The sequence below is a fragment of the Sus scrofa genome, chromosome 6 (genome assembly GCF_000003025.6).
Source record: "Sus scrofa isolate TJ Tabasco breed Duroc chromosome 6, Sscrofa11.1, whole genome shotgun sequence".
Lineage (NCBI taxonomy): Eukaryota > Metazoa > Chordata > Mammalia > Artiodactyla > Suidae > Sus > Sus scrofa.
This window is the reverse complement of record NC_010448.4, coordinates 169,046,811-169,059,825: the sequence shown is the minus strand read 5'-3', so window position 1 is coordinate 169,059,825 and position 13,015 is coordinate 169,046,811. Positions and strand designations below refer to the sequence as shown.

Here is a 13,015-nt window from a genome sequence, read left to right as displayed (position 1 = left end):
ACAGTTGGGCAGTTCCTCAAAAGATGAAACACATGACCCAGCAATTACAGTCCTAGAGAAATGAAAACATGTCCAAGAGAAATGAAGACATTATGCCCATACAAAAGCTTGTACATAAATGATCAGAGCAACATTTTTCATAACTGCCAAAAGCGGAAACAGCCCAAATGTCCGTCAACTGATGAAGACATAACCGTGATAAATCCATACAATGAACTATCCTTCGGTCGTAAAAAGGAATAAAATACTGCTATATGCTGCAATACAGATGACCCTGAAAACCTTATACTAGATGAAAGAAGCCTGATGCAAAAAGTCACATTATATATGGCTCCATTTATCTGAAACATCCAAAACAGGCAAAGCCACAGAAATGGAAAGTAAATTACTGGTTGCCAAAAGCTTGAGGCACGAGGGAGGGTGCCTATTAATGAGAAATGGGTTTCTTTTGGGGCTGATAATATGAAAATGTTCTGGAATTGGATACTAGTGATGAATGTACAACTTTGCAAATATAGTAAAAACCACTGAATCACACACTTTTAAAGGGTAAATTTTATGGTATGTGAATTATAACTGAAAAAATTTTTTAACTGAGAAAGAACAGGAATTAAAGAACTCTAATCTAATACACTGGTATGCCCAATACAGTCAAAAGTCGCTTGTCACAAAGCAGTCAGTGGTCATGCCCAGAAACAACTCAAGTCTTGATTTCAAACTCTTTTCTGGCTTTCCTTTGGACCATGTCAATCTTAATCGAAATTCTAAATAGTTACTAAGGTCAGAGCAAGTCAAGTAGTTAACCTGCCTGAAGAATAAGATTTCCAAAAGTCTCTCAAATTTGAAGCATTTGGGAGTTCATATTAAGAAGGGAAATAAACAGTCTTGATCCTTGCTCTACTGATCAACAGAAAAGGTAGAAGTGAAAAGAAGCAAAGAGGCAATTTCTAAAACACCTGAAGACCAGGAGAATTAATATTCAACTAGAAAAGTTCCCTTAAGAGCAGAACTACGTCTTTTTTTTTCCTTTTTGTCTTTTTGCCTTTCCTAGGGCCGCTCCCTCGGCATATGGAGGTTCCCAGGCTAGGGGTCTAGTCGGAGCTGTAGCCACTGGCCTACACCAGAGCCACAGCAACGTGGGATCCGAGCCACTTCTGCGACTACACCACAGCTCACGGCAACACTGGAACCTTAACCCACTGAGGAAGGCCAGGGATCGAACCCAAAACCTCATGGTTCCTAGTCAGATTCATTAACCACTGAGCCATGATGGGAACTTCGAGAGCAGAACTACTTCCTAATTAATTAAGAAAAGATAAACATCATTCTTGTGAAAAACATTTATTAAACTCTACTATGTATCACATATTATGCTAGATGCTAAGGGCCGATGAAATTGAAAAAAATCCTTGTCAACAAAAAACTCACAACTGGATGGAAAAGATCAAACTACAGATAGCTACATCATTCAGGAGCTGTGACAGCAGAATGCTCAAAGAAGTATGGTAATAAAAAGAAAACAGGTGAAAACAGAGAGGGAGGGATGGTATCCATGAGGACTCAGGTTCGATCCCTGGCTTCACTCAGTGGGTTAGGGATCCAGTGCTGCCAAGAGCTATGGTATACGTTGCAGATGTGACTTGGATCTGGCGTTGCTGTGGCTGTGGCATAGGGTAGCGGCTACAGTTCCAATTCGACCCCTAGGATGGGAACCTCCATATGCCGCAGGTATGGCCTTAAAAAAAAAAAAAAGAAAGACTACTTAAATACAATGAAGAATATGAACAAAAATATTAAGATATTTAAGTGCATCATAAATCTAAGAAAAGTGGTGCAGTATAGCATCAGCATAAAGTTTAGAAACATGAAGCTGAGGGCTGAAGCTGAAAATGTGACCACAGAGGTGTGCTTATGTGCTTATCTGTGTACCATACCTTAAGGCAGCCATGTAACAAACAGACGGAGCAGAGGTGAACAGAGATTAGAGGTAGTAGACCATCTGGAGGTGATACAGTAATCCAAATTATTTACCACTGAAATAACTGTTTAATCTCATTTCTTCTCATTGTTTTGTTTTCATTCCCAGGATCTCAAAACATCAATGATGATGAAAGGAATCAGATGAAAGAATGGATTAGGTTCAGGGGATTTTTACACCCTGTGGAGATCTGGACAGTGCTACGTACCTTCTTATAAAAAAAAGGTGACGCACAAGCTCCTGGACACGTCTCATGTTGACAAACTTTAGAGACAACACAGAATCCCGAATCCAGCATCAAAGCCAATGGCTGAACTCAATTCACCAATTTTCTCTTTACACAAAAAAAGGACCAAATGGAAACTCTAAAATTAAAAAGCCCAATAATTAGACTATAAAGTTCACTAGATATGACAGAACAGGATACAGAGAGTCAGAGATCTTGTAGATCAGTAAAAATTATCCAATCTAAGGAGCAAAAAGGAAAACAAAGAAAGCCTCGGAGTTCCCGTCGTGGCGCAGTGGTTAACGAATCCAACTAGGAACCATGAGGTTGCGGGTTCGGTCCCTGCCTTGCTCAGTGGGTTAACGATCCGTCGTTGCCATGAGCTCGTGAGCTGTGGTGTAGGTTGCAGACGCGGCTTGGATCCTGCGTTGCTGTGGCTCTGGTGTAGGCGGTGGCTACAGCTCCGATTCGACCCCTAGCCTGGGAACCTCCATATGCCTCGGGAGCGGCCCAAAGAAATAGCAAAAAGACAAAAAAAAAAAAGAAAGCCTCAATGATCTAGGAAACAATGTCAAACAGTCTATCGTACTTTAATTGGACACTAAAAGGAGAGAAATTCTTATAATTGCTTATAAGAAATAATTATCAAAAATATCCCAAATGTGGATAAAAACCAAATTTGCTAAGCCTCTTCTTATTAGGTCAAACTGCTCAAACCTAAAGATAAAAGACAAAAATCTTGAAAGCTACCAAAGAGGAGATGGGGTTGGAGATGGGTATATTACACACGGGAGAATAAAAATATAAAGGACAGGTGACTTTTCTCCAAAAATAAGGGAGGCCAAGGATAACAGAATAGCTTCAAAGTTCTGAAAGGTGAGGAAAACCCAAAAAAAACTCAAGATTCCACAGCCAAATAAAGTCTAAGGATACAATAAAAACCTTTTCAGATAAACAAAAGCCCATACAATTTGTTGCCCGCAGACCTGCACTACCAGAAATGCCAAAGGATGCTGTTAGGCTTAAAACCTGGATTTGCAGAAAAGAGCATCTTCAGCATAATTTCCTTAAAAAAAACACAACTAACTTTCTAAAGCAGAAAAAAAAAAAAAAAAAGAGCCCAAACCCTATGATGAGATTCATGAGGCAAGGAGAAGTACAAGATATGACAAAAGCACAAAGAAAGGGATGGGCAGATAAAGGGAATTACACTGCTGTGAGGTTATTACACTTGTGAGGTGGATGGGAGGAGGCTGTGTGGCAAGTGGCCTGAAGCACAAGGGGTGAGCTGAGAGGTGGTGTAACATCAGCTGTGAGCAGACCTAGATAACAGCACAAGTTGGTATGCTCTGGAATGACTACTAAAAAAATGAATAAAAGGAGCGTAGCTAAGAAGTCACCAGAGAGAATAAAATAAAATACTATAAAACTATGTGATTAACTCCAAAGGCTGCAAAAAATGAGGCAACACAGAAACAAAAGAAAAACAAAGAGCAAGCAAATCACTAATCATATTAGAAGGCAGAGACTGTCAGACTAAATTTAAAAAGTCAATGGTTATAGCTTGTTTATAAGATACACACTTTAAATAATTTATAGACTAAAAGTAAAATACTAAGAAAACTACAGTCATTACATTATATCAGACAAATAAAGTTTCAAAAGAAATATTCATAATTTAAGAGCATTTTATAGAGATAAAAGAACAGTTCAACAGAAATATTAAATACTCCATAAACAAATATTAATTTGAAATGCATCATAGACCTAAATGTAAAATCTAAAACTATAAAACCTACAGGAGAAAATATTTATGACCTTGTTTGAATTCCTGGACAGGACATAAAAGTCGCTAATCACTAAACTAAAAATTAATAAATCTCATTTCGTCAAAATCCAAAGCTTGTACTCTTAAGACACTGTTATGAAAACAAAAAGGCAGGCCACAGTTGAAAAAAATGTTTACACAATATAAATCCAAGAAAAAATATATCCAGATTATACATAAAGCTCTTACAACTCAGTAATGACAACCAAATTTTAAAAGGAAAAAAAGACAAAAGACTTCAAAAGAGCTTTCAGAAGAGAAGAGAAGATACAAAGACGACAAGGAAGCACACACGAAAAGGTGCTCAACATCAACAGTCGTCAGGAAAACTCAGTAAAACCACAGTGAGACACTACATCATGCTCAGTACAATGACTAAAATTAAAAAGACAGGTAATACTAACTGTTGGTCCGGATACGGAGCAACTGGAATTCACATGTCTTGCTACTGGTAATGCAAAATACACAACCACTTTGGAGAAAGACTTGGCAGTTTCTTACCAAGTTAATACTCCCTTATTCAAGAGAAACAAAAGCATATGTCCATATAAAACCTGTCTAACAATTTCCTAGTAGTGGACCCAAATGTCCACTAACAGATAAATGGACCAAAAACCCATGGTACAGGCATACAATGGAATACTACGAAGAAAAAAACACCTGACAACGCAATAGCATCACAGACATTATGCTGAGTGAAAGAAGCTAGTCACAAAGTATATACTGAATGATTCCATTTATGTGACATTCTGCTATGTGAGACTTAAGTGACCTGATCTGCTATAGAAAAATCTACTACGGGCTTAAAGATCACTATCCAAAACTGGGGCCTGAAAGCAGGTTTGTTCTAAAGATTGAGACAGTGCCTGGAAACGAGCGCCCTAGGCTGTAAATATGCAAAGGGACGATACACAAATGCAGACGTTGTGATGAATCCATACCAACAACTCCGGCACAGCAAGTTAAGGTCTTCCTAAGGCACAAGACTGTCTTAGTCCACAAAATCCCAAAGAAAGATCACAAGTTAGAACTGTGTAGCCCTGAACACATCTTCCAAAACTAAATCGCCTATAAACTTCAAGATATCCTAAAACAAAGATTAATTCTAGAGAGAGGGGGCAAAAAGCGGCACCCAAGTGAAAATTAGGCAGCATTCTTAAAAGTGATCAAATCAATAATAAAGATGATTAATACGAAAATTTCTTGCTTTTCTTAAGTACAGAAAATGCATCAGAAATAAAGATGTGTCAGAGACAGACTTAAATGCCTTTATTTTCATCATTACTAATATTTATCACTTCAAATAAAGTATACTTAATTATTCCAATAACTTCTGACTGAAATTTTAGGTCAACACACAGCACCCTGGCCTATTACACACTGATGTAATATGAGTGGAACATCCTTGTTGAACAAGTAATAGCTTTTTATTAATGTTACACTGATTATCAAGTTAATCTAAGTGTTGCTCAGGAAAGAGTGTTAAGGAATTTACTCTTAACCAACGGATTAAAAATAATATGTAATTAGCACACTGACTGTAGCATAGTAAAAGGTTTCTCTAAATGTTAAGGATACTTAAAAACAGTATGTTCTATTAAATGACTAACAGTTGGCCACATCTTGTTTTTAAATCATCAGTGCCTTAACCTAATCCTTTTGGAAATTATTTAGGGAGTTCCCGTCATGGCTCAGTGGAAACGATTCTGACTAGCATCCACGAGGACACAGGTTCAATCCCTGGCCTTGCTCAGTGGGTTAAGGATCCGGCATTGCCATGAGCTGAGGTGTAGGTCACAGATGCAGCTCGGATCCTGCATTGCTGTGGCTGTGGTGAAGACCAGCAGCTACAGCTCCAATTTGACCCCTAGCCTGGGAACCTCCATATGCCACAGTTGTGGCCCTAAAAAGACAAAAAAAAAAAAAAAAAGAAAGAAAGAAAAGAAAGAAATTATTTAAGTTGAAGATAAATAAGGTTTTACTATGTCACAACTGCTTTCCAAGAGATAGCTCACCTATATTTACTATAACTCACATATGACTATTAAATGTTACTATGTTAATTCAACATTGTCTTGAATCTCAGTGTTTGTCAAATTAATTGCTGAATCTAAGCGTTAAAAAAAAAAATCTGAGGAGTTCCCGTCACGGCACAGCAGAAACGAATCCAACTAAGAACCATGAGGTTGCAGGTTCGGTCCCTGCCCTTGCTCAGTGGGTTAACAATCTGGTGTTGCCATGAGCTGTGGTGTAGGTTGCAGACGCGGCTCAGATCCCACGTTGCTGTGGCTCTGGTGTAGGCCGGTGGCTACAGCCCCAATTCAACCCCTAGCCTGGGAACCTCCATATGCCGCGGGAGCGGCCCAAGAAATAGCAAAAAGACAAAAAAAAAAAAAAAAGTCAAATGCATTATGCCAAGGGAAAGAAGGCAGATGCAAAAGGCCACCTCCTGTGAGGCCCACTTACATGAATTCCCGGAGAAGGCAAAATTACAGGGATAAAAATGGATGAGTGGTTTCCAAAGCTTGGGGGGGGGCAATGCTGTTCTATGTCTCAATCATGGTTATGCTCCTGCTGTGTGCATTTGTCAAAACTACTAGAATCACACCCCAGAGAATGAATTTTACAATACGTAACTTAAAAAAATGTATCTGAGGGCAAAACACTATTTTGTAAAAAGCAATTTAGATCTGGAAAAGAGAAGCCAATAACAACCTTATCTCCCACCCTCGAGAGGAGAGAGAAAACTGCATATGCAAAGAAAAGACCGCTCTAATTAAACTAACTGCTTTGACTAACAGTGCACCGTGAGGGTTCCGGGAGAGCTCTTCTCTCTCCGCAGCGCTGTCTCGTCTCCATCCAGCGCAGCCTCTCCCATCCTCTCTGAATGCCTCTCCCCGTGCTCACTCTGGGCTCTCTAACCCTGACGTGTCTGACGGACCGCCTCACACTCACGATCCACTTGAGCCTCGACTCGCACTCTCGGCACCAACTCACGTCTTCACCTCAAGGTGGTACTTACACGAACTCCCTTCACTGCCGAGTCCACCTCCACTTTGCTCTGTCCGGTCCCTCGGCTAAACTGGACCATGCCCTCTTCTGGCGTCCCACTGGGGTTCTCACCTTTCCTGAGTTAAAACTGCAAAGGTTAAGAACTTCTTCTCTCCTTGAAGTGCTTTAGGAATGGGAAAAAACTCTAAAGCCTTCCCTGAGGCCCCTAGGAGTGTTTTCTCACTCCAATAAATATGATGTGCTTATTCTGGTCCAACCTTTAAATTCTACTTTCCGTTGGTTTTTTTCCAAGACACAGATGAGAGGTCAACTTCTTCCTCACAAAAATTACGCACCTACTTTAAGAATTAAAATCTACTGTCTTCCTTCTTCAGGGTACAGACCTACGGTTCCGCAACACTGCTTATCACCTAATACTGTATCTTATGTTCTCTCAAACCCCTCCAGTTCTCTGCATCCTTTTACAAACCAAATGACCAAAACAGGGTATCAACAAAAACAGATAATCTACAAATAAATACAACCCCATACGAACATGGCCAAAAAAGAATACCCTTTGAAAAAAAGCCATCAGTCACTATGTTACAGTTTCATATTATGACAGAGGACAGCAGTAGAAAATAACCACAATCTCAGAACCTCCAAAGGCTAATTCTCTAGCAATGGGTCAAGTGTTTCCCCACACACCCGGAGGCCCCCAGGCTCTGACCAGTAACCACCCCTGGCCTCACTCAGTGGGTTAATGATCTGGAGTTGTCAGAAGCTGTGGTGCAGGCTGCAGATGTGGCTTGGATCTGGTGTTGCTGTGGCTGTGGTGTGGGCCAGCAGCTACAGCTCTGATTCAACCCCTAGCCTGGGAAATTCCATATGCTGCAAGTGCAGCCCTAAAAAGACAAAAAAAAAAAAAAAAAAAAAAAGACATTCACCAAAAAAATTAGATTAAAAAAAGACAAAAATATAGAAAATAAGGCTAGTGATAAGAGAGGAGATAAAAGACAGGAATCTAAAAAGAGAGAGACTGGATAGAGAAAAAGGGGTGTAATCAAGGGAAAACAGGACTCTGTCCCCAAGAAGCTGCAGGATGGAGGCAAAACAGAATTTCATTTTGTTTGTGTTTCTTTTCAAAGAAAGCAATAATGTAGCTGTTTGAACTGAGTTTCAGGGAAAAGAACGTGGACTTCAGACCATCAACATACATGGGCAAGTACAAAGACAAAACAAAGGCCCAAGTCAGGAATACACAGCTGTATAAAAGCACCTGTAACTCAACAGTACTTCTCAAGTTTATGCTGGCCCCACACCTCTCTGGTAATACACTGAACAGGGAGTTCTACCCTAAAAGTATGGGAAAGAAGATGCTCTAGGAACTCCTTCCACCTCTACCTCTTGGACCCATCTGGGTCACGGCAGCAGCTGGCAAAATCCTAAGGGGACCCACAGCCAAAAACTACTCCCACCCCACCCTGGCTCAATGGTTTTCTCCCACTGTGGTGAGGGTGGTTTTGGAAAAGCTCCTCAAATGCCAGGAAACACTGTAATACAAAAAGAAAAAACAATTCATAAGTACCAAAACTTAGCTAACACTTTGGCTTCCCTTTCATGGAAGACTGGTAGAATGGAAAAAGCACCAGTATATTCTGATTGTTGAACATTCATTATCAGAAGATGGCTGGACTCCAGTGGCCTTGGTGGGGAGGGCACCAAACACTCTCTGCTAAGGGTTAACTGATCTAGTAGAATATATGCCATAAGCTGCTGATGGCATCTCTGCCACGAATTGGGCTGAAAATGAAGCCGTCAGAGAAGCTAGCAGAACCAAAGGAGCGGAAGATACATTCCTGGTGATGCAGTTTAAGAATGTGGCTCCAGTTCCAGTCCTTCTTGCAGCTATTTTCTCCCTCGAGTTAGTCTGTAATAGATGTCTGTGACTTGCAAGTCAGTCTAGCCAGTACACTTGGGTTCTAACTCCACACCCAACTTGAGGAAGTCATTCCCCCTTTACTGGCCTTAGTGTCTCTTCTATAAAATGGGCTAGATCTGAGGTTTTCAAAATTTTTAAGCAACGGAACCTTTTTAAACAAAAATCTTATTTTGGCATCAAAAATTAAAATAACTTTATTCACATAATTTTTTTTTCTTTTCTTTTTTTTTTTTTTTTTTTTTTTTTTTGGTCTTTTCAGGGCTGCACCCGCAGCATACGGAGGTTCCCAGGCTAGGGGTCCAATCAGAGCTGAAGCCGCTGGCCTACACCACAGCCACAGCAATAAGGGATCTGAGCCACATCTGTGACCTACACCACAGCTCACAGCAATACCGGATCCTTAACCCACTGAGTGAGGCCAGGGATCGAACCGGCATCCTCACGGATCTTAGTTGGGTTCATTAACCACTGAGCCATGACAGGAACGCCTAAACGTACTTTTTTATAAGATCAGATTTACAACATTTACTTCTGACCAAAATCAGTGAGCATAACGGGTATTTAAATATCACCCTGAGACTAAAATAAAAGTATACTATAAGTGTCCTTTATAATGGTCAAAATCAATGAGAACAGTGATGTGCTTAGATTAAAAACAGCATTTTAAAATTACAGAGTAATGGTAAAAGTTGAAAGCTTTCATTAACCTCCCGGGATTCCATTTACTTCTGGATTCTGTTTTGGTCACACATAGAAATACAATCCTGATTCGAGAAGAACAGCTGCAAAGAGGAACAGGTTTTCCGTATCTGCCTCACCCCGGGGGTGTTATTTAGTTAAAGCTGGAGAAAAGCTTTTACGTTTTGCACAAAAGAAAACTTGACAGCACAGTGTTTTTTAAGTAGGTCTCCAATTGGTTACAATTTAGTACATAAGATAGTTAAGCATTCATGAGTGCTGGTTTTCTATCTTTTAATGACTTAAACCTCATTTAAAAATTAAGTCTGAACGGATGTTTACAGATTTCAATTAGTATTTTCATAGAAATCTAACAAAATAGAAATCTCTAAACTCTACTAAGCAGACTTTGAGTCAGATTCACATACACTAACCATCAGCGATTATAATAAAACAAATACAAAAAGTTGTAATTCTTCTTTTGTATAGTAAGCCTGGTTTAAAGGAAAGAAAAATTCAATTCCTGTGCACAACACTAGAGAGTCACGAATGCACACAAATAATAAATTGGGCCAAATAAGAAGACCACTGCCATAATCTACTCAACCCGACTGAGAACCAACTTGAAAGGACAGGTCACAGCAGGTGCTATAAAACATCCACGACTTAAGCGTGCCTGCTTCACAACTGAGGTGAGTAGCTCTCCATGTCTAAGCTCAGCGAGTTAGCGGTACAGCGAAGGATGAAATACAGCGGATCGGGAACAACACAGGCTTGAACTGCAGAGGCCTGCCCACACACGGGTTTTTCCAACAGTAACCACTACTCCACAGTCGGCAGCTGGCTGACTAGAGAGGTAGCACGGAGGGTCGCAGGAACCATGGAAACCCAGGGCTGGCTATCAGTGATACTTGGCATTTTCAGCTCTGCAGAGAGTCAGGGCCTCTAAGCTGCACACTGTTCAAGAGTCAACCGTACTTCCACTGACTCAAGAGTGTCTCCTCAGTGCCACCAGCCACTGTGCAAGCAACTGGGGTTGAAAAGGGAACAACATATCTATTATCCCTACCCTCTTTAGACCTAAACCTAATGGCAGCAGATAACCAATGAAGATTTTAAACACAGAAATCATATGATTAGTTTAACATTTATGAAAAAGGGCTGGCTCCTAAAAGTAAAGACAGCAAGTGTTAGGATGGAGAGACCAGTTAGGAACCCACTACAATAATGACAGAGCATCCGGAACTCAAAAGATGGAACAACAAACCCAGCTGAAGTATAGGAAAAGAAAAAAGCTCCAGAGGGCAGATGGCGCAGCTCAATCTTAAAAGGCAAGGAGTACACCAGACAGAGGGAGTTTGTGCAATAAGAGAAAACTATATGAAAAGTGCATTCATAGTTCCTCACAGTGGGTCATGAATGAGGTGAAATCACAGCCAGAAAGGCAGATTAAAGAAAGATAGTAAAAGATATTTTATAACAAAGAAACATCTCCAGGACACTGTTAAGCAGGGTGATAACATAACCAACCTTATACTCTAGAAAAATTCTTCCAAGGACAGTAATCTAAAGATGACAAGAAGTCTAACCATCCAAACAAGATGAGTGCTAGCCAAAAGACACACTGTCTCAAAGTCCTAATCCAACTAATAACTTATCACGACAACCACATACGGTCCAAGCAAGTACTCTGAGTTTTAGAATCCTGGCAACTAGTACCCGGTTCAGGCCACAGTGGAGTTGACACAACCTGGAAGCAAAAGCGGGCAAGTTTCTGCAGATAAAATACTAAAAATGTAATGATGGCAAAAGATAAACAGAATGAAAAGGAACAAACAGAAACTAAGAAGACAAGGAAATAAAAGAAAATTCTATTTCGGGGTAAGAATTACTTCCACTTATTGTCAATTACACACAGACTCACCTCTTACGCTGTGGTTCCAATGAGCAATTCAAAAGCCAAACTGAATTTAGTACATAACACTTAGGAGAGTAACCCACAAAAACTAGATTAGAAACCGCAAACTGCAACAGAGGGCAGGCTCTACACTAGCCAGCTTCTCACTGCCTAAAAAGAAACCTCTCCCCGGCTGGCTGGTCCTTGGAACATATCAACCAAAAGACGGTGAGGTGAGGTGGGGTGAGGTGAGGTGAAGTGGGGTGAAGTGGGGTGAGGTGGGGTGAGGTGAGGTGAGGTGGGACGGGGCGGGTGGGGTGAGGGAGAGCTTTGCTATTTCACAATGGTTCCTGATCACTGAACTAGGCAAGTTCTTGAATGCTTTCACTCCAATTCTTTTAAAGATATAGTTCTGATTCAAACATGCCAAGAGATACAATGAAGAATCCAATACTTTTATCTCAAGAAAACAACTCCTACCTTTCCGGGGTCATCCTTGGATCGAGGCACTTTAAGGAAACACTTGTTCAGGGACAGATTATGTCGAATGGAATTCTGAAATTAAAAAGGAAGAAAAGCCATAGCGTCATTGGAATCCAAAAACCAAAACCCTCCTTTAAATACCCTAAATATCTCTATGCACTGGAATACAATTACAAAAGGAATAACCTTTAAAAACGAGCTTCAAATTTAAACCTTTCTGATTTTCAAATTATGAATGTTGCAAAGGGAAGTAGTTATTGGAAAAGACAGAGTCTACTGCATTTTACAAAATTCCAAATAATGGAATATATGTCCCATTTTAAATGTTTATTAAGACCTTTTAAGGATATAGGAAGATGTCAATAATTAATGTTAAATATTACGTGCCAAATATAAAATTGTATGCATATTATGATTTTAATTGTGATATACATATTTGTTAGCTAATTTACTTATTCTTGGAAAGAAGCCAGAGGGTAAAGTGCTAAGCGTTACCCTACACGGCATTAGAGGGAATGACCACCATCCTCCTTTAACTTTTAAGCAAGGTTCAAATGCTCTACCAGGCATGTGTCATCACTTTTTAAGGAGTTTTGAAAGTTTTAAACAAAAAAAATCCCACTACTCCATTACAAGAGCACATAAAATCCAACAGATTCTCCCTACAATATGCAAGAAAGAAAACCACATGGGATGACACTGGCTACAGAAACCAGCAAGGATACGTAGGTTCCTCAACGCAGTAGGAAAGAACGGACAACTTGGAGAAGGAACCTGGACAATCTAGGAAACATGAAATCCTCCATGAATAAGTAGGACGGTGCCACAACTTTCACAGAAAATACTCAAAGGCAATTTCTTCTTAATGAAATGCTCCAAAATCCATTTTATAATTTTGTTTGTTCCAAAATGGCCAGGTATTTGGCAGAAGGGCTCCAAATGCATGTAGCTACTACTTGGAATTGGGGGTGGGTGGGTCATCTTTTGGTATA

General features: G+C 40.1%; 1 protein-coding gene across 9 annotated transcripts in view; it reads right to left on the bottom strand.

The window, feature by feature from the left end:
• FOXJ3 (forkhead box J3) overlaps positions 1 to 13,015 on the bottom strand; it is a 140,607-nt gene that overhangs the window by 75,213 nt on the left and 52,379 nt on the right. For all 9 annotated transcript variants that reach the window (XM_021096929.1, XM_021096935.1, XM_021096936.1 and 6 more), the window contains exon 4: positions 12,021 to 12,095. In XM_021096929.1, coding sequence (XP_020952588.1) covers positions 12,021 to 12,095 — 75 coding nt within the window. The remainder of the gene's footprint in view (positions 1 to 12,020; positions 12,096 to 13,015) is intronic.